The 27283-nt window shown below is 49.8% G+C and overlaps 1 protein-coding gene across 2 annotated transcripts in view; it reads right to left on the bottom strand.

Annotated features, from left to right (window-relative positions):
- SPTBN2 (spectrin beta, non-erythrocytic 2) overlaps positions 1 to 27283 on the bottom strand; it is a 680775-nt gene that overhangs the window by 275423 nt on the left and 378069 nt on the right. For both annotated transcript variants that reach the window (XM_078660840.1, XM_078660841.1), the window contains one exon: positions 21456 to 21593. In XM_078660840.1, coding sequence (XP_078516966.1) covers positions 21456 to 21593 — 138 coding nt within the window. The remainder of the gene's footprint in view (positions 1 to 21455; positions 21594 to 27283) is intronic.

Below are 27283 nucleotides of genomic sequence, written 5' to 3' on the forward strand. Positions count from 1 at the left end.
TTGCAGAACCAGCCCCCTCTTTATCTCGTCACTGAGGCAGTTTACATTCCATGATATGATTGCCAAAGAGGTCCTGATCTATGACGAGTCTAGGGCTGTGTTTGCATAAAGTTGGTCAGATCGTCCCTCCTTTCAGTGAGCACCCTCTTGATGTCAGAGCGTAAAGAGAAATGCAGTATGGTTAGCGAGCACAGACTGAATTTAGACTGAATCAGCAGTTGTTGTACCTGTGTGGATAAAATTAACATAAACTTTAACTGTTCCCCCTCCCCCCACCAAGCCTCCCTGCAAGACGGACACAAAACTACCCGCCACCCCATCTTCGCAGAGTTCTTAAGTCCCATTGTGTACTTGCGCGAAGGGGGAGAGTAGTTCAATGATCACCCCGAACCATCCCCCCATTCATAACTGTATCTGAGCGTTCAGTGCCGTCCAAGTCGGAAGAGAGATGCAACAAGACCAGGACGCCCATCAGGGTAGCAATCAGGAGCGCACCAAGTCAGGGTAATAGTGCCGAAGATATGTTGCAGCAATGCTGAGTCTGCATAAGCTCCTCTTCGTGGCCCCCAGCTGTGTTACAACTCCTGAGCCTGCATGCCCAAAATGTTCTCAGTGTGCGGCCGCTGCCCACGTCTACTCATCCATAGAGTCTTTTTTCTCTTGAGGCCTGCGATGCCCCTTCCTACAGACGTTGTTGTTGAGTCTTGCCTGTTCGCCGAGGCCCTGAGGCCTATGGCCACCCCTCCAGCCAGTCGTGGGCCTCCTCAGGCGCCCCGAAGAACCATGTTATACCATCCGCCGCCACCACCCGCAGCTTTGCTGGGAAAAGCACTGCGCAGCTGAGTTCTCGGCGTCAGAGTTCCTTCTTCACCTCCAGAAAACTCCGCCGTTGTTTGTTGACAGTTGCTGAAAAGTCTGGGAAGATTGAAATGACCGAGTTCTCTAGGTGCAACGGGGGAGCCACCCTCGCGGTTTGTAGTATTGCATCGCGATCACGGAAGTTAAAGATGCGGGCCAAGATGGGTCTAGGGGGGGCCCCGGCTTGGGCCTACCTCCCGGCACTAGGTGAGCACGTTCCACCGAGAAGAAACTGGAGAGTCCTCGTGGCTGGAGTTGGGTTTTGATGAGATCTTCAACAAATAAATCTAGTGCAGGGTCCCCTTTACCTTCCGGCACGCCTATAATGCGGACATTGTTGCGTCGGGAGCGGCCTTCCTGGTCATCAAGCTTAGCCGCTAATATCTTGTTTTCTGTTTCAAGTTGGCGCACTTGTCGCTGCAGAACAGCAGCACCAGCGGAGAGAGTTGTTGTAATGGTTTAAACTTCTGTTACTCTCGCGGCCATTTTCTGGAAATCAGCCCTTAGGAATGAGACATCCGTAGATATCGACCCCACAGTAGCTTGGACCTTACCAAGGGCGGACATTATATCTTGTAGCGTGACCTCTGCCTGGACCTCGGGTGCTAGATTCTTCTCCTGCACAGTGTTCCTTTCTGTCAGTACCGGTGGATCTTTAGCATAGGCATATTTGTCCGGCTTCAATTGCTGTGCTGTGCGCTGGCCCCGGCCCCCCATTGTGGTCAGTCCGCAGGGGTGTCACAGAAGGTGAGGTAAGTATGAGGCAATAGTCACCGCTGCCTGCCTTGTGACTGTTCGCAACGCGCGGCCTTTCGGGTTCCCTGACGTTGATCCCAGCTGTGGTAGAGGGTGATGTCCCCGTGTAGACTGGGCCCAAGTGGGGTGCAGATGTAGTGGGTCGTTTGGCAATGTTCAGGTGAGGGCACTAAGAAGCAAGGCTTTCAAGGATTACCACAGTCTAGCTATTTTGTGCAGCAGCCGTGCATGTCAGCAGTTAACGTTGCGCACTCTCATACACCTCTATAGACTCTGGTCCTTTAAAATGCAAGCACTATGCCAGTTTATGCTCAGCCACTTTGCACCAATATTTATATGCATCTCTGGGGCTGGGGCTGCTTTTCAGTCTTGGCGGGCCCAGTGCGGCCGTACCCACTCTGCTGATGCGTAGCTGGGCACACTCCCAGTGTGCTTTCGCAGAGGTATGACGATGCCTGTGAGCAGCAGCGGCCAGGAGGGCGCCTCACCTCACTTTCCAGGGAGGGAGCATACACTCCCGCCGCCGCCTCAGATTAAGGAGCCCCGCAGCGCTGATGTTGCTCGAATCGCCGGGGCGAGACCAGGCACAATGCGAGCCCAGCACCGCTGCACTCAGCCAGCCTCTCTTTCTCCACGGATCCTGAGGGGTGTAGTCGCCGTGGAGCGCTGAACTCGCCAGCCTTCAGTGCAGTCAGCGCACAGGTGGCCCTCCGCAGCTTCCTCCAGCGCCGGCTCTGAATTCCAATCGAGGTCCCGGTCTCACCTGACGACCCAAGCCGTGTCCCTGAGACACGACGCAGAGTCCTTGCGGTGCACCTCCTAGACCTTAGCAAGGGATCCAAAGGTGCCCCAGGGCGTCCGACATTTACATCCAGGCAACTCGTCACGGTTGCTTGGGCGGATTACTGCTCGGATCGTTGGGGATGCTGCGTTGATCCCGGAGCCTCTCTAGGCAGTGGCCATGACGCTTGGCTGCTAGCCATGCCCCAGGTGACGGTAGTTTGAGGCAGTTGTCGTGCTGCATAACGGCTAGTGCCAATTTGTCTGATGTGATTTTCTGCCAGTTTTTAAGGAAATTGTGTAATCTCCACAACAAGTGATGTATGATCAGTGAGTGCGGAGGGAGGTTAAACAGGACCCTCACTGTTTGGCAGAGGCAGGCCCATTGCTGTAGGATCCCCTGCTGTCTTGATAGTGGTAAGCCTACTGCTGCCTCTTAAATGAGTAAGGCTGCTCGGGAGAGGTGGTCTTGTCCCTGGCACTGGATTGGTACCTCTGAAAGGAGCCCCTGTATTGCAGTATTAAGGAGCACCCATGGACTTTGCTGTCACTGTATCTTTTATTTTTATTCGAGTATCTCATCAACCTGTGGCCTGAAAAGGCAATCACGGTCAAACAGAAGGATGATTGGCTGCTGCAGCACCTCTGGCTTAAACCTAGAGATACTGAGTCAGGCATCTGGTGTCGACTTCCCAGAAGGCTTTGCTGGCGGCATCCAATACACAAGGCTTGCTGGCGTTGGAGACTATTCCGCCCTCCAACATAATTTCTTCTTCACTCTAACAGAACTGTTTAGGGAGGTTTTTTGGAGGTCTATTATCTCCTACCAATGTGCCCTATCATATAGGGAAAGCAACCAAACTGGCTATGTGGCAAAGGGTAGCTGCTCTCACAACGACCTTCTTGCCCGCAGTGTCTATCTTTTTACTATCCTAATCTGGAGGAGGAACATCGCCAATGGCTTTGGCGGAGGTGAGCTTGTGGGCTGTGTGGGCCCCTGGAGATTCTGGTGGGACCTATCCTCTGATATACACAGGATCACTAGGGAAGGGTTTGAATATTTCTACCCTGTGGGTTTCTACTTTGGCCTTGACAGGCTCTCTTAAAATCTCAAAGGGATGAGTGCTTTGAGGTGGAGAGTGTTTCCATGAGGAACTAGTCTTCCTCTTGTATTATGTTCATGTACACTTTGTGAGCTGTGGCACTGACTCCCTCATGGTATGCGGCTGCATCACTGGGCAGGAAGCTCCAACGGTGTAATGGTCTATGTCAGGGTCCCCTGGTGGATGTACTTAATAAATGCTCCATGGGTCATCCATGGACTCCTCCCCCATTGTTTGGTCATGAGGGTCAATAGGTCTGTAGGGGCTGCCTGGATGAGCGTTTGAATAGGGAGGCCCCATGGGAGAGAGTGAAAGAGGCAGAGGGGAAGGGGTGGGTGGCAGAGGTGGCCAGGGGTGAGTGGGGGTATAGGGAGGCAGTGTATGGAAGAGGAACAGAACTGGTGGCTGAGTCCATGTGCCTTCTAGGTAGAGGTTCTTGGGCAGAAGGCATTAGGAGAGGCTCTTCCCTGAAAGTAAGCTCTCTCTTACAAGGGGTCGGTTTTGACAGTAGAGAGAGCTTGGTGGAGATCCTGCCGTTGAGCATGTCAATGAAGAGGTGTTGTTGACTAGCATCAAACTCTTGTTGCAGCCGTTCCAGGATTGGGGCCACAAAGTTCATCTCTGAGGGTGGTTTTGGGGGGCGTGTAGCCATTCATCTCTATCGGACCTCTGTGAGGTTTAGGGTTTATTGTAGCTTGGCTGCCAACACGGATGTCAGCGTTGAGGGTGACTTTAATGCAGACAGTGTCTTGGTTGTCAATAAAGGCTTCAGAGCAGTTTTGGCCTTTGGGAGGTGTCGGAGCAATGGGGGAATACGGGGCCAAGGAAGGCTTCGCTATGGACGCCAGTCTGTGGGTTTTAAAGGCCTTGGTCTGTGTATTACCTGCCCTTTCATTGGAACAGTGTACACTGCATGACACATGGTGCATTCTTGGGTGATGAAAAGTCTGGAAGTGTGCGAGGCCCCGGTAAGGTGCTCAACGACAACAACAATCCTAAAGGTTTGTGGGGTTCATAGTGAATATTTGGGTTTTACCAGAGCTCAAACAGTCTGACGCAAGATCTAGATCAGGACACTAATGGGACTCAATGGGCATGTGTAGAATATGGCAATCTCAGAGCCCACTCAGTGCACATCCAAACCAGGTGGAGGAATACTAACATGGACTCGGTGTCCATGCGCAATCTACAATGAGAACAGGGGTCACGCCGCATCTTGTGACTTAAGAGACTATAAAGAGAAAAACAACTTGCAAAAATCCAAACCCAGCACCAGAAGAGAGGAGCATGCAAAGCATGTGTATCTACAGCCACACATGCTATAAACATACACATATATAAATATATGCAACAATGTTACTGCTCACCACTGCCACGGTGAGAAAAACCAGGTAAGGACCTCTTGAACGTGACTTCGTCAGACGAAATAAACAGAGGAAGGCAGCAAAACTTTCTCCAGTGAAAGCAGAATATTTATTTCACACAAATGAAATTAAGAGACATGGTGTCGTCCATGACGCGTTTCACTCCTAAAAGCTTGTTCATAAATATATATGTACATATATACACTGAAAAATCTAATTTAAAGTGATGTTACAGTGAGGTGAAAATGTCAGTTAAAATGTAACGTTTTTAACAACAAAAAAACGAAATTTACCAGTTATAGTTAAATGAAGACATTATATCTTGTGGCTCTTGCATGCACAGTGTTATCAAAGATGTCATTTCAGATGTCAACAGTGATGTTATCAACAATTTTACGGAACATTTATGAGGGATGCAATAAATAAGGTCATAAGCATTCTTTGCTTTTTCTGTGAATTTCAGTTTCTTTTTCATGTGAAATAAGTTATTTTTACCATGCCTAAATATAATGTCACTTTAAAGTTTGTTTTGTCATTTAATTTCTATATATTTTTTTTTTAACAAAGTGAGAGTTTTATTACCATATGTAACTTTGCCAACCCCCGCCACGCACAGCTTTTGGCTGTGTACGGCCTAGGGTTAGCCATAGGGCCTGGCAAGGTCCAACCCCATGGGGTGCCCGAGCCCAACCCAGGCCACACCCTTGCCGTGCATGGTCCTTTTTTAATGTAATTATTTTCTTGAGCCTAACAAAATCTTGCGAGAGTCCCGGGAGCCAACGCATCAGTCTGTGCTCTTGCGGGACTCCCTTGGAAGTACAGGGGGCGCTTTTCAGTTCACCACTTATCTGTGGTGCTGGAAAATTGCTTGGGGACAATGTGTTTTGGGACCCAGTCTTTTTCTTGGCACCTGCTCAACGAATCGCCCCAAAACTTTTGAGGAAGGAGGAGAGAGGGAGATATATATATATATATATATATACACTGTAAGCCTGGAGTGGTAAATGGCTTTTGTAATTTTACAGCTCGGCGTGGTCAGCACTGTGCTAGTCCTATGCTTAAAGACTTTGCTGTAGAAATGGCAAAAGACTTTGTCTTTTTCTATCTCGGCGTGGTTGGCACTGTGCTAATCCTATGCTTAAAGACGTCGATAGAAAAGCAGGCATTTGAGGTGAGCAGATCTAGAGTGTCACTGGTGTTGAGAGTGCTCTATACAGGATATGCTTTCCACCTAAACTTGAGAACTACCCAGAGTTCTCTGCTTCTTTTTTGTCTAATTTATACGTCACTCTATGCCTGAAAGGGTATTGTTTTGATATATATATATATATACACACACACACACACACACACACACACACACACACACACACACACACACATACATACATACAAACACACAAGATTTTAGTAAAAAAAATATAACGATTTAAGATGTGGTTAATTGTTTATTTTAATAATAAGCACATTTTTTAATTACTTATAATTCTAATATTTACACTAAGCATCTTTTAACCCCTTAAAGACCTTACAATTCTTCTACGAAAACCATTTTAAGCTGTAAAGAACAAGTTACTTACATTCACCAATGCTCTTTCTGTTGGATACTCATATAACAGAAGGTTCTTCACTTAAGAATATTACCCAGGCACCAGACTGGAACCTGAGATTTTTCATAGCAGTGCTGCTGTGCACGGTTAATCAGCTTTGGCTCCATACTGCCAAAATTGATAGAGCAGAGCTACATACAAGTGCCACTCCTGCACACGGAGTCAGTTTGCTATCTTTTCCATACCCTCAGAGCGGTGCATGAACAATTACAGTGTGCTGAATACATTTTAGATGTTAAAAAGAGGGTAAGAAACTTGTTCTTCTGATAGATACTTCCAAAAGCAGATTCTGCACCTTAGAAAAGACACCAAAGCAGTACCTCCCTAAAGGTGGTGTCTGAGTAAAGGACTAAGACCAAGGAATCTTGCCGAACAGACAAGCAAAGCGGCCTTCCTGCCAGACATTGCTGTACAGAAAGTAGTGCTTTGTGAATGTATACGCTGGCGTCTATGTCGCAGCCTGGTAGATATAAAGAACAGGCACTCATCGCACTAACGTATTGGTAGCAGCCTTAACCCTGGTGGAATGGGCTATCAGGCCTTCCATAAGATGCTTCTTCGCCAGTGCACAGCAGATCTTAACGCACAGTGTTATCCACTTCGGCAAGGCCTTCTTCTCCTTCCCTTTCTTGGGGGAAACAGCATTTACAACCGGTCAATACCACGGGGGTAGGTTACAACGCGGACATTACATCGTCCGCGTTGTTACCACGCATGGCATTACATTGCAAGTCGTTTTTACGACTTGCGCTAGATGGCGGGCAACACCAGGGAATGTGCTGGATTTTAAATCCAACACATTCCCTGCTGTTGCGCTAACTGAAGTAGGAATAGTAATTTATACTATTCCTAAGTCCAGTGCGCCATCTAGTGCAAGTCGTAGAAATGACTTGCGATGTAAAGCCATGCGCTGTAACAACGTGGACGATGTAACGTCCGCCTAGTAACCTACTGTGTGGTATTGTATGGCGTAGTAACGTCATACATTCCTTTCTTGTCTCTGGAGTATACTACAAAAAGCTAATTGACCACTTAATGGTCCCTGGTACAATGAGTGGTATAAAACGTTATTGTTGGTAAATTAAAAACCTTACAATATAAAAACATGCATCATGTTCATAAAAGAATGAGTTGTTTGTTTTATTGTTGGAGTAACATTTTGATTAAAACTCTACTTAAGCTTCTTAACTGGTGTTGTAAGTGTCGCGAACCAAGTTTGAATCAGCAATTTGTTAATAGCCGACAAGGCATTGGTGTATCCAGTAGTGAGGTTTCCCTCGGCTCGAACGGGACAGGTGTGGCGGCCCTGATAACTTCCAACTGGCTTAGTTACAAATTTTGTTAACCCGATATTCAGCTTTATGTTATCCGGGTTGAAGGCTGCTATTATGGCTTGGCGGGAAGATCGAATTCCAAGTCTTATCCATTCTTCTCGCAATAATAAGCGTCTAGAGGTAAGCATTGTTGGACATAAGCGGACTATGTGTTCCAACTCCTCGGTGTGGTAACCACACAGCCTGCATTGGCTGTGGCTGTCTTTCCGGCGCCATTCTGGAAGATTTTTCAAAAAGGGCCATTCACCCAACCTCAGTGCAAGGAAGTTTCGTTTCAGGTAAAGTGCCGTGGTAGTGGATAGATGAAGGGATTCTACTCCTGGGTTAAAGTTAGTGATTACTGCCCAGGCGTCTTTCCTTTTTGACAGCGTTGCCCTGTCTGAATGAAAGGACCACAACCTAGTACTCTTCTTGATAGCTAGCTTTAATGCAGACTGGGGGAGGTTTGTTCCCCAAAAATCGTTAATGCCAAGTAATTGTAAACTGTGCTCCAAATAGAGCCGTTATTTATGGCTGGCATAACTTTTCTGGATTTCTTGCCAGAGTCTGGCCTCCAGTGAATCTTCCCGGGCTTGACGCAGTCTATTGCAAAACTTTATGAACGCCCCAGCTGGTACAATGTATGCAAAAGAGTACAGCATTTTTTTTGGTCCAGCCAATTGAGCTTCTCTCAGTCTTTCGAGGGGAGGGGAGCAAAGATTGCTGAAAGAGAGTAATTGATTGCTCAATATGTAATTAAGGCACAACTTAAGGTAAGAAGGCGGCCCAAGCTCTCAGCACCAACTGGTCAGATAAAGGTGGTGCATGGCAGTTGCACTGAAAGTGCTTGTACTTCCTCCAGGTGACAAACTGATGTAATAACAATGAGAAAGACAGTTTTCAAGGTCAGGAGATGTAGCATGCTGCTATACATCAGCTTAGAGGGTGTACACATGATAAATGTCAAGACCAACTTAAAGTCCCACTGTGGCGCACAAGTTACTTACCTTCGGTAATGATATATCTGTAGAAAACAGTATTTAGTGTTAGATTCCTTACCTTAGATTCCTTACCTTAGAATATCCCCAAGCGTCAGACTGGATCCGGAAAGTTTTTTCGTCAGCAGTACCCTTACGCGTAGGTAGGCGTCGTGATTGCTGGGATGACATCGGAGTACTTAGACGCCGCCCTCGCGCGCTGACGTCAGTTCTGTACACAGCTTTCCGCGCCAGGAACGCAGAGCCATGCAAGAAACCGACACTGGTGCCACGAAACTAGGGCCCTCAAAGGGAGATACCTTAACCCTAGATATGTGGAGGATGGGTGGGGCGGTAAGGAATCTAACACTAACTACTGTTTCTTACAGATACATCGTTACCGAAGGTAAGTAACTTGTGCGCCACAGTGGGACTTTAAGTTGGTCTTGACATTTCTCATGTGTACACCCTCTAAGCTGATGTATAGCAGCATGCTACATCTCCTGACCTTGAAAACTGTCTTAGAAAACAGATATATCATTACCGAAGGTAAGTAACTTGTGCATCTGAAAGAAACAGGTTAGTGTTAGATTCCTTACCTTAGAATAGATACCCCAGCAATACCAACCCCGGTGGTGGGTCTGCTAACCAAGATCACACCAGAAAGTCCTGGAGAACGGAACGGCCAAAAAGCCATCTCTCCGGACTTGGCTGTCCAGGCAGTAGTGCTTAGCAAACGTGTGCAGCGAGGCCCACGTAGCTACCTGACAAATGTCCTGCAAGGGGACTCCCCGACCCAGGGTAGTAGTAGACGCCGTGGCCCGAGTGGAATGGGCACGCAGCCCCACAGGAGGCTCCTTTTTCGCCAAGGAATAACAGACCTTGATGCACAAAATGACCCACCAAGAGATGGTCCACTTGTGCACCGCCCGTCCCTTCTTAGCAGCCACGTAACAAACAAAGAGCTGGTCGTCCACCCGGAACTGGCGTGTGCGGTCTAGATAAAAGGAGAGCACACATTTTGGGTCCAGACGGTGAAGCCTCTCTTCCTCTTTCGAGGGATGCCGAGGCGGAAAGAAGGTGGGCAAGGTGATGGACTGCCCGATATGAAAGGCTGTAACCACCTGGGGCAGGAAAGAAGTACGAGTCCTCAAAACAACTTTGTCTGGATGGACAGAGAGGAAAGGAGGCTTAGAAGACAAAGCCTGGAGCTCACTCACTCTCCTGGCAGAGGTGATGGCAACCAGGAATGCAGTTTTAAGAGTCAGAAGACAAAGAGGACAGTTATTAAGTGGCTCAAAGGGAGAGCACATCAGATAAGTTAGTACAAGGTTCAAGTCCCACTGAGGCATCACGAAGGGAACAGGAGGGAACATGTGTGTGATGCCTTTCAAGAATCTATTTACAACAGGAGACTTGAAAAGAGAAGGCTGATCAGGAAGCCTTAAGAAGGCTGAAATGGCCGAGATAGCCTTTGATAGTGCCCAGAGCAGAGCCCTGCTGGGCAAGAGAAAGAAGGAAGAGGAGAACCTCTGAAAGGGGGGGCAGAAAGTGGATCCACAGCCTTTGCTGTGCACCATGCCACAAATTTGTTCCACCTGAAGGCGTATACCGTTTTTGTGGAGGGACGCCTGGCTGCCAGAATCACATCACAGACTTCAGGAGGCAAGTCTAATGGCCTCAACTGCTGCCGCTCAATCTCACCGCATGTAGGTGGAGACTGGACAGGTTCGGGTGGAGGACCGTCCCCTGCTGCTGCGACAGAAGGTCCTCCTGAATAGGCAGACGAATCAGGGGATCGACTGACATGCGGAGTAGCTCGGGATACCAGTATCTTCGTGCCCAGTCCGGAGCCAAAAGGATGACTTGGGCCCGGTCTCGCCTGATCATCTTCAGCACTCTGGGCAGAAGTGGTATAGGCGGAAAGGCGTACAACAGACCGCTTTTACCAAGAAGGGGTAACCCTGTGTCCCTCAGAACCTGGGTATGTATGTTTAAAGACAAAAATGGTTCTGTCGGGTGAGTAAATTGCTTTTGCAATACACAGGAGGCACAGGAATACACAGGAGGCAAAAGTCACACACTGTGGGAAGGCCAATAGGTCAATCTCACGTGGAGGAACGCTTTCCACAGGAGCAGGATACCGGCTTGAATCATTTTATTGATTATACTTTGTTATGAGCTAACCTAGCCTTCACGCAAAAGCAATTTACTCACCCGACAGAACCATTTTTGTCTTTAAACGTACAACAGACCGCAGCTCCACTCGCGACGAAAAGCGGTGCCGAGCGAGTGCCGCCTTGGAAATTCCAACGCCCAGAACTGATGAAATTGCGCGTTCTCTTCGGTGGCGAATAGATCTAACCAAGCGTCTCCCCACTGCTGAAAGAGACCTTGCGCCACGTCTGAGTTCAGATGCCATTCGTGATCCAATATGTGACGGCGGCTGTGTTCGTCCACCCTGGCCTTCAGGGAACCTGCGAGGGTGTTGAACCACCAGGGTGACACCCTGGTGTTCCAGCCATGTCCAGAGGCGCAGAGCCTCTTGACAAAGGGTCTACGGCCCCACCGCCCTGTTTGTTGCAGTACCACATGGCGGTGGTGTTGTACGTGAACACCTGAACTACACTTCCCCGGACAGAGGGAAGGAATGCCTTCAGTGCAAGCCGGATCGCCTGCAGCTCCAGAAGGTTGATATGGAGTCGGGACTCCGCCGGAGACCAGAGGCCTCTGATCTCCACCTCTTCCATTAGGACCACCCACCCAGGAGGGACGCATCCATCACTACTAAGTGCTCCGGTTGAGGAAGGGAGAGGGATCTGCCGCTGACCCAATCGCAGTCCGTGAGCCACCACTGCAATTGTCTCGCAGTGCCCTCCGAGATCAGGACGTGGTCGGACATGTTGCCATGATGCTGAGCCCACTGAAACTTCAGGTCCCACTGCAGAGCCTGAAACGCCACCTGGCGTGATGCACCAGTAGGATGCAGGAGGCCATCAGCCCCAGGAGCTGCAGAGTCAACCTGACCAAGACTCAGGATAAAGGCTGAAAGATCGGAATCAGAGCCTTAATATCCCGAACCCGCTGCTCGGGAGGATAAACCCGAAACTGTGCCGAGTCCAGAACCGCTCCGATGAAGAGGAGCTGCTGAGAGAGGCACAGGTGTGACTTCGGCAGGTTGATGGAGAACCCCAGCGAGTGCAGGAGATCGGCCGTAGCCTGGAGGTGGGAGACGACTGTCTGGGGCGAGCCCGCCTTCAACAACTAGTCGTCGAGATAGGGGAAGACTGAAACCCCTGATCTGCGCAGATGAGCTGCGACCACCGGCATCAGTTTCGTGAACACCCGAGGGGCACTGGTGAGGCCGAAGGGGAGAAGAGTAAACTGAAAGTGCTCGTGACCTACCGTGAACCGCAGGTAGCGCCGGTGGGCCGGGGTTGTGAAAATATGCGTCCTGCAAGTCCAACGCTACGATCCAGTCTCCAGGGTATAGGGCAGCCAGAACCTCAGCTCGTCAGCATCTTGAACTTCTCCTTCCGGAGGAAGCCGTTGACGCTCCGGAGGTCCAAGTTGGGCGTAGGCCTCCTTTGCCCTTCTTGGGTACCAGAAAGTAGTGGGAGTAGCAACCACGTCCTACTTCTGGCCCAGGTACACGCTCGATGGCCCCCTTGGACAAGAGCGCCGTATCTTCCTCCTGCAGAAGTTGCAAGTGATCCCCCGACATGCGGTGGTACTGCGGTGAAATGGCTGGAGGGGTCGCCTTGAAGTGGAGGGAGTAGCCCCTTCGGACGATTTGCAGCACCCACCTGTCCGAAGTGATGGTACGCCAGTGGAGGAGGTGATGGCGGACCCTGCCCCCCACTGGTGTTGAATGGGCCGAAAGCTCAGACTAGGAAGACTTTGAGGCAGATGCTGCGGCAGTGGATGTGGACTGACCTTGCCGTTGTCCCCCTGTACCGCCACTGCGGTTACCAAGTCCGTGACCGCGTTGAGGTTGGATCTGCGGCCTGTGGCTGAACGAACGTGTGGGGGCGCCCCTTCCTTGACCACGAAAGGGGCGAAAAGCAGAAGTCTGCTGGCGCTGGCCCCACAGGCCCAAGAACTTGGCCATAGCCTTGGAGTCCTTGAAACGCTCAAGCACACTGTCTGCTTTGTTGCCAAAAAGGCGACGGCCATCAAAGGGCATGTCCATGAGCGTGGACTGGACATCCCCCGAAAGATTGGCGGACCTCAGCCAGACGTGGCTGAGCTTTCGCCCCGTTCTAGAAACAGAGATAATCTCGTTGATCTCGACCTTCAAACCATCAGCACATATCTCAGACCCCATTCCTCCCTTACTAATCAAGAAAATGAAGCACGCTTTTGCACCTATATGGGGCAAAATCATTAACAGCTCCTTAAAAAATGGAGTGGCCTCTGATTGCCTAAAAATGGGGCAAGTCACCCACCTGCTGAAAAAACCCGGTCTTGACTCCACAGACTTGAACAATTTCAGACTGATATCTAACCTACCTTTGCTCTCTAAAACACTTGAACGCTGCATACTTCTGCAACTGACACAGCATCTGGACAACACCAATCTCCTAGACCCCCTCCAGTCTGGCTTTAGACAAGGCTGCAGCACAGAAACCGCGATGCTGAACATCATAGATGGTATCCATGGATCTCTTGACTCAGACAAATGTTGCCTCCTCATTCTCCTTGACCTTTCTGCAGCATTTGATACGGTGGACCACAAACTCCTCATCAAGGCTCTTCAAGAAAGAGCTGGCCTCGGCGAGGTAGTTCTCAAGTGGTTCTCCTCATTTATACACAATTGCACGCAGATAATAAAAATTAAGAACTTCACCTCCGAAACACAGCAAGTCAACAAGGGCGTCCCCCAAGAATTGGTGCTCTCTCCTCAGCTTTTTAACATCTATATGGAACCGCTCTCCAAGCTACTCAGGAAAGCCAACATCCGCTTCCACCTCTACGCGGATGATACACAGATCTATCTGGAAACTTCCTCTCTCAATGACATCCAAAGACTAAATGATGTCCTGAAAGATGTTCAAGAATGGCTGACAAACAATCACTTGAAACTAAATCCAGACAAGACCGAGACACTCCTCATCTCGAACAAGGAAGACAACCCTCAAATCACCGAATGGCTAAAGGCAATCGATGCGCTCACAGGGAATCTTACTCTAGCAGACTCTGTTAAATCTCTTGGCGTCACCTTAGACTCTAAACTAAACATGATAAAAACACATTAAGAACTCTGCCAAAAGTCCATTCTTTAACCTCAGACTTTTGAACAAAATCAAACCCTACATTCCTAACAAGGATCTCAAACTGGCCACTCAATCTCTGGTACTGTCAAGACTGGACTATGGGAACGCAATCCTAACAGGTATTCCTAAATCGCACTTGGCACCGATCAAATCAACATTACATGCGGCAGCCAGAATGATCACCGGCATCAAAAAATCGGATCACATCTCCCCGGCACTCAAAGAACTCAAATGGCTCCCAGTAGAAATGCGAAGTAACTTCAGAACGTCCTGCCTAACCCACAAAGCCCTCCATACCGGCAAACCCGAATACTTGGCAAAAAAACTCAAAAAAGCAGGCCAAGCCAGAAATCTGAGAAGCTCCAACTCCTTCCTGCTCATCCTACCTAAAACCAGAAAGAAAAGAACAGCGGACTGCTCTTTCACGGGAAACGCACCCAAAATCTGGAACTCCATCCCCCCCGCACATCAGAACCATACCGCCCTATATGGAATTCCAAAGTCAACTCAAATCCTTGTTCCTTATCCGTTCCCTTGGTTGTGGATAACTCGGATCAGAAAGCAACCCCTGAACTATGCGACTACACCGAATCCTGTAACCAAAGAAGTTCTGCAGTACAAATATGCTCCGCTCACTCTGACACTCGTTGATTGCTAATACCTTTCATATATCATGTTTCTGTTGACTATATGCCATTCTCTTACTGTAAAGCGCTCGGTTACCTTCGGGTCTTGATAGCGCTATAGAAAACTTCCTAAATAAATAAATAAAAAACGTCCGTGAGGGATTCATTGAACGGCAGCAGAGGCTCCTTAGAGCTTACTGGCTGTTGAAGCCCCTCTGTGACTAGGTTAGTCCTCACGGCCGCTGCAGGGAGCTCAAGAGCCAAGGCCTTGGCTGCCCTGTGCAACACCACACCATAGGTAGCACCCTCCTCCGTAGCCACGGAGGGAGGAGAGATGTATCCAGTGTCAGGCGATGTATCTAGAACACTGGCCTCCCCAGCTCATCTGCCCCGTCCTGACTTAACTGGCACTATTGTGCCAGAGGGTCCTCAGACCCCTCCCAGTCCTCCCCTTTATCCGTGTCCTGAAAAACAGGCAAAAATGACGGAGCAGGGTCATAGGTGAATTGCTCACCCACCGACGCCGGAGACGGCGCCAAGCAATGCTGCTCTGACTCGGACCCTGACCGGGGCTGAAACCGGGGGCGTTGTCGTCCGAAGACGGCGCCAGGAGTGACACCATCGGGGTCGGCGCCAGCGGAGGAGGCTTGAGGTCAACTGGCGTCGACTGGGATCCAGGCTTGGATTCCCCCCCCCCGGGCCCTGCGGCGTCGGGACCAAAGTCGACGACGTGCCGGGGCCGAAGCCTGCACCGGCCCGTTAGGTCCCCTAGTCGGGTCTGCGGGGCCCAAAGGTAGCCAGCAGGCCTCAACGGAGGGAAGTGCATCCTCATGGCCACGAGGAAGTCACGTATCTCCACCGGTGTCTGATGCAGTGCAGGGACCGAAGGGTATGGGACCGGATGCGACGCACGCGGCTCCGGCGGAGCCGCACGGGTGGTGTCACCGAACCCTCAGCCGGGTCACACAACTGGCGAGGGGAGTCAGAAGAGCGACGCCGCTTTGACTTCTTTTTAGAGTGCCTCGACTTACCTGAGTGTGAAGACTTGGAGCCCGACGAACGGTGTGAGCTCCGGCTCCGCGACCGCCCCCCTCGACGGGGACCTCAAGCGGCGCGGAGCCGACTGCTGGATCTCGAGGAGCTTCCGGGACCGCTCCCGCCTAGCCTTCCAGGTCAAGGCTCGGCAGTCAAGGCACGACTTGTCACCGTGGTCGGCCCCGAGGCAGTAGAGACACCGGCGGTGGGGGTCGGTCACCGACAGCAGGCGGTGACAGGCGTCGCACGGCTTGAATCCAGGCATCCGTACCGGCACCAGAAGTTGATATGGAGTCGATATCGACTCGAAAAAAGAATAGCCAAACTAGGCCAAAAAGTTAGTCAAAAAATGACTAGGGTACTAGCTCCTCCCGGATCTGCGCTTGCTGGCGCAGAAAAAAGAAGGAGAACTGATGTCAGCGTGCGAGGGCGGCGTCTATGTACTCCGATGACGTCATCCCGGCGATCATGACGCCAACGATGCACGCGGAGCCGCAGACGATGCCTACCGACGCGCAAGGTTACTGCTGACGAAAAAACTTTCCAGATCCAGTCCGACACCTGGGGATATTCAAAGGTAAGGAATCTAAGGTAAGGAATCTAACACTAACCTGTTTCTTTCAGATAACACAAACAGCGTCACAGGATAAATTTATGTCTAACCGGTAATGAACCTCATAACAGACGATCTAAACAAGGACATTTGATCAGCAAACAAAGGAAGGCCGAAAGAGGCACCTAATACCCTTTTCGTAGTGCACAATGTAAGGCCTGGCTGGGCTGAAGACAAAACAAATAAAAGGACATCCGAAAGCTTTGCTTATATGGGACCTGTATGCTGGGCACAAATGTTCTCCAGCACCTGGCATAAATAGATTTTTTGGCAGGGCACCTGACCACCAGGATGGCATCCAGCACTTCAAGCAGCAAATCAATTGCAATCAACTGCTGCCACTCAATCTCTCTCATGGAAATGTAGATTGGATAGATTTGGGAGGAGGTCCCTGCCCTGTTAAGACAGGAGGCCCTCCTGAAGTTGCAGCCTTAACCAAGGACAACTGCTCATGCTCAGGAGTTCTAGATAACACACAGTGGCAGCTCCTCCACAATGGCGGAGGAGCGTCGCCCCACTGCCTGGCATAGAGCCAGCAAACGTAAAATAAAACGATGTTCTAGCATCATTTTATTTTTTTCGTTTGCTGGCTCTGAGCCAGCTTGTGCATGGAGGGACATGGCATGCGAGGGTGGAGGAGGAGTGCTTGGGCACTCCCTAAGTGTTTATGTGTTTGGCCAGCCGTCTCAGGCTGACCAAAAAAGCACATGCGCACTTAGGTTTCTCCAGCCTGGCTGCATTCAGCCCTTATGCGAGATCTATTGGTTTTGTCAATGTCTTTTAGTCATATTTATTTATTTGAGTTTTATATAGCGCTGGCTAGACCCAAAGGTATCAGAGCGCTTTACATAAGGAACAGCGAGTTACAAGTTACAAACATTTTACATAAGGTACATCGTGATTACAAAGTAACAACAAGAGTTACTAGCGAATAGCACATAAGGACACATGACGAAGCCACAACAGCACAAGCACCACCATGAGCTGTTCGTCTTACTCGATACTGAGAAACCTGACCTACTGCTCTTGACCGAAACCTGGTACTGTGACACTTCCCTCCCTGCTCTCCTAGCCACCCTACCCCCCTCTTATGTGGCCCTTCGAGCCGACCGGCCGGCGGGCAAGGCTGGTGGTGGGGTTGCCCTGATCGCTCGGTCGGAGTTGAATTTCCAATTACTTCCCTCACCCCCCATTCCCCCCGCTGACTTTCTGGTAGCCCGTTCTCTTTCTTTCTCCCCCCCCATCACCTGTCTATTAATGTACCGGCCCCCTCAGCCCTCGCCTGCATTCTTGCCGGCTTTTCAAGACCTACTGGCCAACTTGGTGGTCAACTACGCTTCGGTCTTGGTGGTAGGGGACTTCAATTATTGGCCCTTAGACCTGCACGAGTGCTCAGCCTCTAAAGAGTTCACAGACTGCCTCTCAACCCTCAATTTTGTGTCGCACATAGCCGTCCCCACTCACTGCCATGGGCACACATTGGACCAGGTCTGGTCCCTCAATCTCCCTGTGGCCTCGGTCACTGTCTCGCCTTGCCCTTGGTCCGACCATGCCCTCATCTCCTTCTCTATTCCCCGTAACGCGATGTCTAAAACTCCGCGTGCCAAAAACACCTGGGCACGGAACTGGAATAGATTAGATTACCCCTCCTTGACCTCCATGCTACACGACTCTACTCCTATCCTTACTGGCTTAACATCTACCTCTCAAGCCGAAGCCATTAACATCTGGCTGGCGGATGGCTGCGACTCTGTGGCGCCCTTACGCCGCATCTCCATCCGCCGACCTAAGGACTGTAATAGATGGTTCAATGACCATCTAAAAGACCTTAAATTGAGCGCCCGACAAGCTGAAAGGCAATGGAGGAAAAACTACGATCCCCTATTAAAAACCCACTACTTATCAGCTCTGGACAAATATAAAACAGCGATCTTGGCTGCTAAGTCCGCCTACTTTTCATTTAAAATTACCTCCGCCGAAAACAAACCCAGGGAAATTTTTAGAACAGTGAATGACCTGGCATTCTCAGACCGTACCTCGCCCAATATCCTTCCCTCCCAACTTCTCTGCGACCAGCTCAATACCTATTTTTTGGACAAAATAGCAACCATTAAGGTCAATATCCCTCCACCCTCCTCTGCCTTCGTCGACCCCGCCCCCCCTCCCCTCCCTTACCTGCTTACTTCTATTCCTCCCCTCACGCAGGATTCCTTCCTGGAGATACTCCCTAAAGTGAAGTCGGGATCTCCCGCGGACGTCTGCCCAGCACGAGTCCTGCAGCAAATCTACTCCAGCTGCCCCGACCCCCCCATTGCCTTCCTCAACAGCTCCCTGGCACAAGGCGTAGTACCCTATCCACTTAAGGCAGCTACCATAGTGCCCATCCTGAAGAAATCTGGCGCTGACTCCTCTATCTCGGCCAACTATCGCCCTATCTCCTTGCTACCCTTCCTGGGCAAGGTGATGGAACGCCATGTCACCGCGGTGCTCAGCGCCCATGTTGAGGCAAATGGGAGTTTGGCCTCCCGCCAAGCTGGGTTTCGTCCCAGGCACTCGACCGAGTCAGTCGTGGTCTCAGTCTTGGACAAACTCAGAAAAGGTATGGACGAAAATAAACACCAGGCACTGGTCCTCCTTGATCTTTCCGCCGCCTTTGACACGGTGGACCACACCATCCTACTCACCCGTGTCAAGGCGGCTGGCATCGGGGGATCAGCTCTGATCTGGCTCTCCTCCTTTCTGAGGGAACGCACTCAGGCGGTCCGACTAGGCAACTTCACGGCTACTCCCCTCCCTGTCACTTGCGGTGTTCCCCAGGGTTCCTCGCTTTCCCCTTTACTTTTCAACCTTTATATCTTTCCTCTCATCTTTGCACTACAGCGGCTGGAGGTCACTGTCTATAACTACGCGGATGACCTCCAGCTCATCTTTGATCTGTCCCCCTCTCCTCTTTCGGTCTCCAATTTCCAGTCAACTATGACATTCATCAGGGACTGGATGAACCACAACCACCTTAAATTGAACCCGGATAAAACCGAGCTGGTCCTCACCGGTGGTTCATCCAGTCCCTGGAACTCTCTCTTCTGGCCCCCTTCTCTTGGCTCTGCACCGACCCCCTCCACCACGGTCAAAACACTTGGGGTCAAAATTAACAGCCAACTCACTCTTCATTCACAAATTAGCTCTGTGGTGTCCTCTTGTTTCCTTTCTCTCCGCACTATCCGCACTGTTTCCCGCTTCTTTTCCCCCCAGGCACTCAGGATCATCATGGCCGCACTTGTAATATCCAAATTGGACTACGCAAACGCTCTTTACCACGGCATCCCTGCTTATAGTTTGCGTAGACTCCAGACCGTTCAGAATCAAGCGGCCCGGCTTGTGTACGGCCTCCCTCGATATCACCATTCCACCCCCCTTCTCAGGGAGCTCCACTGGCTCCCCATAAAGGAACGGGCTCTATTCAAGATCGGGTGCATGGTTTTCCAGGCCCGTCAGGGCTCTGCCCCTGCCTTCATCTCCTCACTAATCAAGTCCTATGTACCTGCAAGAGAACTTCGGTCTTCCTCCAGGTCCCTCCTCCAGATCCCTCGCTTCACTCGCAAAAAGTGGGGCGGGGCTAATTTCTCCACCCTAGCCCCAACCTTCTGGAACTCACTTCCTGACCACCTCCGCTCTGCTACTCAGTATCTCCCTTTTCGCAGAGAACTAAAAACGTTTCTTTTTAGTCAGGCTTTCCCCACTTAAAAACTCCCTCAATATATATATTTTTTTTTTTTTTTTTTTTCATCTCTCCCTGGTCCCTCTTCATCTCAGTTGCCGATCCCCCCAGCGCCAAGAAACCGCAAGGTGTACGCTGCGCTCTACAAGTATTTTAAATTAGAAATTAGAAATTAGTAGGCATTACTAGTGCGTGGCGGAACAGAGAAAGGGAAAGGAAAACAGGGGAGGGGAATGCTGATAGAGTCGAGGCAGGTACGAGGGAGAAAGTCCATTGGGGTAACCAAGCAGTTAGTGTGAAAGACAGATAAACCAAGAAGAACCATGAAAAACAATTTCTGATGTCCGGCTGGGTAGGTAACGGCCAAGGGTTCCAGACTCCTTTATAGCTGTACATGTTGTATAGCATGGCTAAACGTTAGTGGTGTGGCGTAGTGTAGAGTGTCGTAGAAGAGAGTTGAGTGCTGTAGAAAAGAGTGGTATAGTGTGGAGTAAACTGGTGTGGAGTGGCGTAGAGCATGGTGGTGTGGAATGGTGTGGCTCGGATTGGAGCGGCTCGTGGCTCGGCTCAGAATGGAGGGGCTCAGAGTGGAGTGGGTACCTTAAGCAGGAGAGGAATGGCCCTAGATATGGAGAGCCTCAGAACCTCACCGACTGCTGAGGACTTTGCTAATGGCCATCAAGTCCTACTTACCTGCTTTGTTCAGGTAAATAAAACCAAGAACAGGATTGGTCATTAGGTCTCCTCTGCAGTGCATGAGTGACAAACAATTCTTTTAACATCTTATCTGGATGGTTGCCTCCAAAACATAGGTGTGGACTGGATGATTACTGACATGAGAAAAAATATTTGTCAAGGTTAGATTTTGCAAACTGGCTGCGTGACTCCACTTGTGTTAGAACTTGAAGCGACTGTGGCCACTAAAGGATCGCACAATGTGGATGGATGTTTGTAATCCAGCCAACAACAGCATTAAAGAGCATTTTCTAGTCTCCCACTAGGTGGCAGGGTACTCGGTACTTGAAAACAAGAGGGACCTTGTACACAACATTGAAAGGACAGGCTTCCATGGTCAACTTAAGAGGCAACTGCACCAGTCAATTGGTTAATTATTGGGGGATTTGGCGATGAGGCCCCAGAAAAATAGACAACACTCAAGAAAATCAATTTAAAGCAAAGTGGTTTTTTAGATGAGGAAATCAAAGCAAGAGGGTAAAAGACTGGCACAGTACTGAAACGAGGAGGCAGAAAGGGCAAGCTCAAGAGTTGTAGCATTTTAGTAATATAAGAAATCACAGCCGCAGAATGTAGAGAGTTGTACGATTGGAAAAGCAAAAAGAAACAACACAGCCAAAATACAGCACAGACAGAATAGCTTAAATTTGCAATAATATTGCCCAGGGGTTGCTGCAGAGGACGCACATACCTGCCATTGAGCTGGTCCTGCATGGCCGCAATGCTATCCTTGTTCCGGTGGTCACCATCTAGTAACAACTGAGCAATCTCGTTGACTGCTGCAATACGTGATGCTAGGTTGTTCATCTCAGGCTCCAAAGTTTCAAATCTGTAGAAAGAGAGATAGGTGCAGTTCTAAACGAGATTGGACTTGTGAGAAAGGAGACAGGGGACTAAAGCCAATACATGTTTAAAGGCCCCATCAGTAACTAGTGCCTGTATTTCCAAACAACACTACTTCCATAGCATGAGGGGATGGGGCTGTGCAGAAGTGTACTTTATTTGGTTTTATTTGACAGTATAGACTAATCCAGCAGTGTAACCATGCTGTACATGGTAAAATGGGAGGGAAAAAGGTGTGCAGGTGATTAGGGAGGGATTCTGTAAGGGTTAGGGTAGAAGTATATTGTCTGTGGTCATGGTCAAAGATGAGAAAGAGGATTGTGGTTGTGGCTGTTATTGAGCACTTTCATAGCACAAAACTGTCCATTGGGGGGAGGGCGGCAAACTGCCAAGGGAGATGGCTGCACGGTAGTTGAGCTCCGCTGCGCCACCCCGTAAAATCTTGATGCACGGCGCGCGCCCTTCACCATCTTGGGCGCGCGCACTACTCGACGCCGGGGTCGCGGTGTGGTGTGAAGGCCCCAAACCTTGGCCTGATTGTAGGGCCTCATTCTGCTGCATGGCGGGGCCGCCATTGGAGCCCCGATCACCAGCGGATCACGCACCATGCCCCCGTGGCTGCCAAAGAGCTCAGGATTGGGCCATAAACTGCTGCTTCCTTGGACTGTGTGACTGGTGAAGAGTTGAGGCCTGACCCCATATCACAGTGTTTTCTCGGACATGAAGGCACCGCAGAGCAGGCAGTGAGTTGAAACTGGAAGAGGCATCGTGCTGTCAACCCCAGAGGTTCAGGTCTGTGTTTGCTTGGGATCTGGGGGGTCGTTGGGGGGGGCACACTGAGTGCTCCTCAAGCACATAGCCTGATTGTTACCACATGTGGTGGGTAGTCTTCACCCCCCCCCCCCCCCGACTTAGTGCCCGGTGCGGAGAGCGGCACTGGAGGGGCCTGCTTCCTGACTTTCTCCAGTTGGGGGAGAGGACCTAGCTGGCGAAATCCCACAGGCCGGTGTGGGCTGACACCCACGGCAGGCGGCGGCAAGTAGCCGGTTTGGACAGTTCTCGTGGCCCTTCTCTTTTTTTTGCCGGCTTGCGGACTTGGGCCCTCACCCACTACAATGGCATCAGGTCGCAGGGTGGCTGCTCCGTCCAGGCCAAAATCGACAAATTTGCCTGGCAGAAGAGCCAGGAGGGAGACCAAGCCAACCCAAAGCCCCAAGGAGAGCAGACGGAGCCGATGTTGCAAGACATCCTGTCCGCCATAGCGGGGGTTTTGTACCGCCCTTGAATCCAGCATCACCACGTTGGCCACGGAGGTGGCCCTTATCAGAGCGGACATGAGGATAATGTCGGACGAATTAGCGAGGTTGAAGAAACAGCCAAGGAGCTGAAATCTGAGTTGGACCTTCTCAAACGCCAAGTATCGGAACTCCAAAACGCACAGGAAGCCCTAACCCTGCAACTCGATGACTATGAAGGCCGCATGCGAAGGAATAACGTTTGTATCCTAGGAGTTCCGGAGCGGGCAGAGGGGCAGGCGGCTGACCTATTCGTGGAGGAATTGGTTCTTAAACAGCTTCCGCCACGTGGTCTCTCTAAGTGCTTATCCAGTGAGCGAGCACATCCCATCCCTGGTGGTAGACCTGGACCCGGGGCGACTCCCAGGCCTCTACTTGCAAGAGTGTTCAACTTTCGCGACAGGGATGCCCTTTTACAAACGGCGAGAGCAGCCCCCCCCCGATAGTCAATGACAATAGCAGGGTCATCTTCTTTCCTGATATCACTCTGCGTGTTCAGAAGCAACGCCGCAGCTTCCTGGAAGTGAGGCGCGCTTTGAGGGACCAAGACATCAAATATGCCATGATGTTCCCGACCAAGTTACGGATTGAGTCGGAGGGTAAACTATGGTTCTTCACCAGGCCGGAAAACGCCTGGGACTGGCTTGAAGGTTGGAGAACGGTTGGCAAGCGCACCCACAGGCCTGCGAGCGGCTCTGGGGTACCTGATGGGTGTGGATCTCGGCGTGATTCACCTCACAGGGACAACCCGACTACTCTGAGTCCAGAAGGATGAGCCGTATGAAACTGCAAGTATCAACGCCCTACAAGGGTAGCAGAGAACCCCCTTGAAGGTCTCCCTCTGTGACACTGTTGGCCCCTCTATACAATGTCCTCTTCAGTGATTTGCTATAGTATAGGTTGCACATACTCTGATCTTTTATTATTAATTGCCTAGCCTTGGGGGATCAATGTCTTCTTCTAGTTATATCCTGCATATTGTGGCTGTACACTACTAATTGTGTTGATGGTTGGCCGGGGAGATGGTAACAGTTACTCACGGTTGCCTAAGGGAGTGGGGTTGTTTCACATTCCTCAAACTGTTACGGGTGGGTGACAGGGGCTCTGCAAGTTGGGGGAGACGGGAGGTTGTAAACCCGTCGTGCATGGAGGCAGGGTGGGGGGGGGTGTTGGGGAAGGAGGGGGGATTTGGGAGTGCTTTTACAGTTTGGAGTTTTAATTTGGTTCAAGGTTGGTTGAGCTCGAAAGTCAGGTTTCAGGTTTCAGGTTTTAGAGTCTTTATTTCGATATCAAAATCATAAAAGACAATATTTAAAACACATTCATTATAATAACATTTTTCCTTTAAAAAATAGCAACACCATTATCATAAAAAGTTATTAAACATACAGAAATACAAAGACGAACCTGAACATAGCATATTAAAAATTGTAAGACAAACAAAGATACAGGAAACATACCTCATACTATGTACAGTTTTTCTAAATTTAGTTAGAAGAGGTATGGGTAAGCCTTTATGAAGGAATTAAACGGCCCTGATAAGGGTTTTGTCTGCTTCTTGCCCTGATGGCCCAGGCCCACCCTAGGAATTTGGCTATACTCACCACAATCGTCTCTGAGGTATTGGTTTTTAAAACCTGAATAGCCTCCGAGGACCTTCTAAAAGGGAGGTGCTGAAACAAGGGTTTTAGCCATTTTGTTCGAGGCACAGAGTAGATCAGGCAGGCGAACAGGAAATGACCCTCAGTTTCTTTATGACTTGTGCACCAACTACAAAATTCAGTTGCTCCGTTAACCCATTTATTTGTAAAGGAATTCAATGGCAGTGATCCTACCCGAAACTGATGGTAAAGTTTCTTGTCAAGCGGTTTGGTGATGATATCCCAGTAGGTCTCACGGGAGGGATCCAACTTAATGGTCAGAAACCTTCCCGTAAGACCAACAGAGCTGGAGGCCGTTATTAACAATAAACGGACCGAGGCCCAGTACAATGCCTTGAATTCCTGTTTGGATGGAAAAGCGTTGGTGCTTGGAGATGTCCACAGATGTTCTAGTCCCATTTCAATCAGAATGGTTTTTACACTTTTTAACCAAGGGATTCTCCCAGATCCCCCAATTGACCTAACTTCAGCCAATTCCTTAGCAAAAAGGGTAAGGTCAGGGGATGTCCATACACGCCTCCAGAAGGCCACCAGTCTAAATCTTCCCATCTCATTGATTGGGTTACATCCCATGTCCAAACATAGGGGTATAGAAGGTGATGATTGGGGTAACCCAATCAGACTCCTTAGGAACTTACACTGGGTTCTGAATAGGCTGGAGAGGTCAGTGTATCCTCAGAGATCAGCGCCATATAAGATTGCGGTGTTGATCTTGGTGTCATAGATTTTTAACGCTGGGGTAACCCGTTTAGTGATTGATCTCCTTTGCTCACTCAGAAGGCAACCAGTGAGTCGGGCAAGTTTAAGCTGTTGGGCACCAATCTGATCTTTCCATCCCAAACGACGGTCCAGGGTGACCCCCAAGTACGTCATGGTTTCAACTTGTTCCAAGTTGACTCCACTCAAACTTGCGGAGCTCCGGACAAGGTGCCTCCTATTAAGAACCATAAAGTTGGTTTTACCAACGTTTACCTTAAGGTCGTTGATGGCACAGAACTCCTCAAAGCGGTCCAGCGCCCGCTGCAGACCACTGCGTGTTTTTGAGAGGAGTAGGGTGTCGTCGGCAAAGATAAGCATTGGAAACCTTGACCCTGCCAACAAAGGGGCGTCAGTGGGGGTGTCTGCAAAGAATTTGACCACTTGATCAATGAATAGCAGGAAGAGTGTTGGGGCCAGGACACAACCCTGACGAACACCACGAGTCACGGGGAAAGATTTTGACACTTGTCCCTGGCTTCCCCACCTCACCCTAGCGTAATTGTCCTCGTGCATTTTAACTATCAGATCAAGTAGTTCCCTAGGAAGACCCAAGTCCCTCAGGACGCACCACAGTTTATCCCTCGGCACAAGATTGAAAGCAGACTTCAGATCAATAAACGCGGCAAAGATGGTACCACCGCCGAGCAGAACCACCTTCCAGTAGATCAGACAGAATCTGAACACCTGATCGATGGTGCTCGTTCCAGATCTGAAGCCTGCTTGCATGGGAGATAAAATATCCTCTAGTTCAATCCAACCTTGAACTCTACTCAAAACCATGCGTGCAATAATTTTTTGGAGGGAGTCGATAAGGCTAATCGGGCGATAGTTGCCCGGATTAGACCTGTCGCCTTTTTTGTGGATAGGGAGTATCTCCGCACCCTTCCACTACCTAGGAATTCTTGCCCCTTTAGCTATTGCATTAGCGATCTTTGTTATGTAGGGCACCCAAAGAGCGGGGTTGGCTTTAAACAGGTCAACAGGGATTAAATCCATCCCTGGTGCTTTCCCCCTCTGGGTCAGGCCAAGTGCTAACTCTACCTCAGTTTCCGAGAAGATAGGTTTTTCCCCTCAAATGGATGGCAGGGGCACCTCATCTAATTTAAAGGGGGGTTCAGATGTTTCAGCACAAAATTGAGCCGAATAATGGGTCACCCAAAGTTCAGGGGATACATGGTTTGTAGGGGTGCGTGAGTCAGGGTCCTTGCCCCATTTCACTAAATTCCAGAACTTAAGCTGGTTATTTGAGGTGGAGGCGTCCAGAAGATCGGACCAATACATATCCTTCCACTCCCGTTTGGCTTCCCACTGAGCTTTCTTATATTGTACCCTAGCTGCCTTAACCGCACACATGTTCCGGGACTTAACCATTTTAACAAGATGTCTGTGGGCCTCCCTGCACTTTTTGTTATACCATTTCTGACGGGTTGCATTATGTTTAACAGTACCCTTCTGACCTGGTAGAGAAAGAAGGAGTTTGAGCTCATTAAAACAGTGCTCATGAAGGTCAATAACAATGTTTACAGAGCCATCCCCCTGCAGTTCCTCGCGCATGATTTCATTAGACGTGTTAGAGACCACTATCTCAACGCTCTCCTGAAAGGTCTCATCCCCCGCTAGCCTGGACCATTTTAACCTCCTACGATCATTGGTCAGGAGAACATCCCCTGTCCGGGGGGTGTCAGGTTCTTTTAGTCTCTTCATACCTGGCAACCTTAATTTAAGTGCGAGGGGGTTATGGTCGCTTTCTGGGCGAGGTACCACTTCCATATCTACCAGCAATGGCCAGTATTCCATTTTTAACAAGAAGTAATCAATCCGGCTTTTCCTTAATCCGTTATCAAAGGTGTAATTTGCACCAAAAATCCGATCTTGACCGACCATTTATTGCCCTTAGCCCCCGGGTAAGACACAGGGCCGTCCAGTTCAACACGGCCTCAGTAGCTTTGACAGTTTTATTT

The sequence above is a fragment of the Lissotriton helveticus genome, chromosome 9, assembly GCF_964261635.1.
Source record: "Lissotriton helveticus chromosome 9, aLisHel1.1, whole genome shotgun sequence".
Taxonomy (NCBI): domain Eukaryota; kingdom Metazoa; phylum Chordata; class Amphibia; order Caudata; family Salamandridae; genus Lissotriton; species Lissotriton helveticus.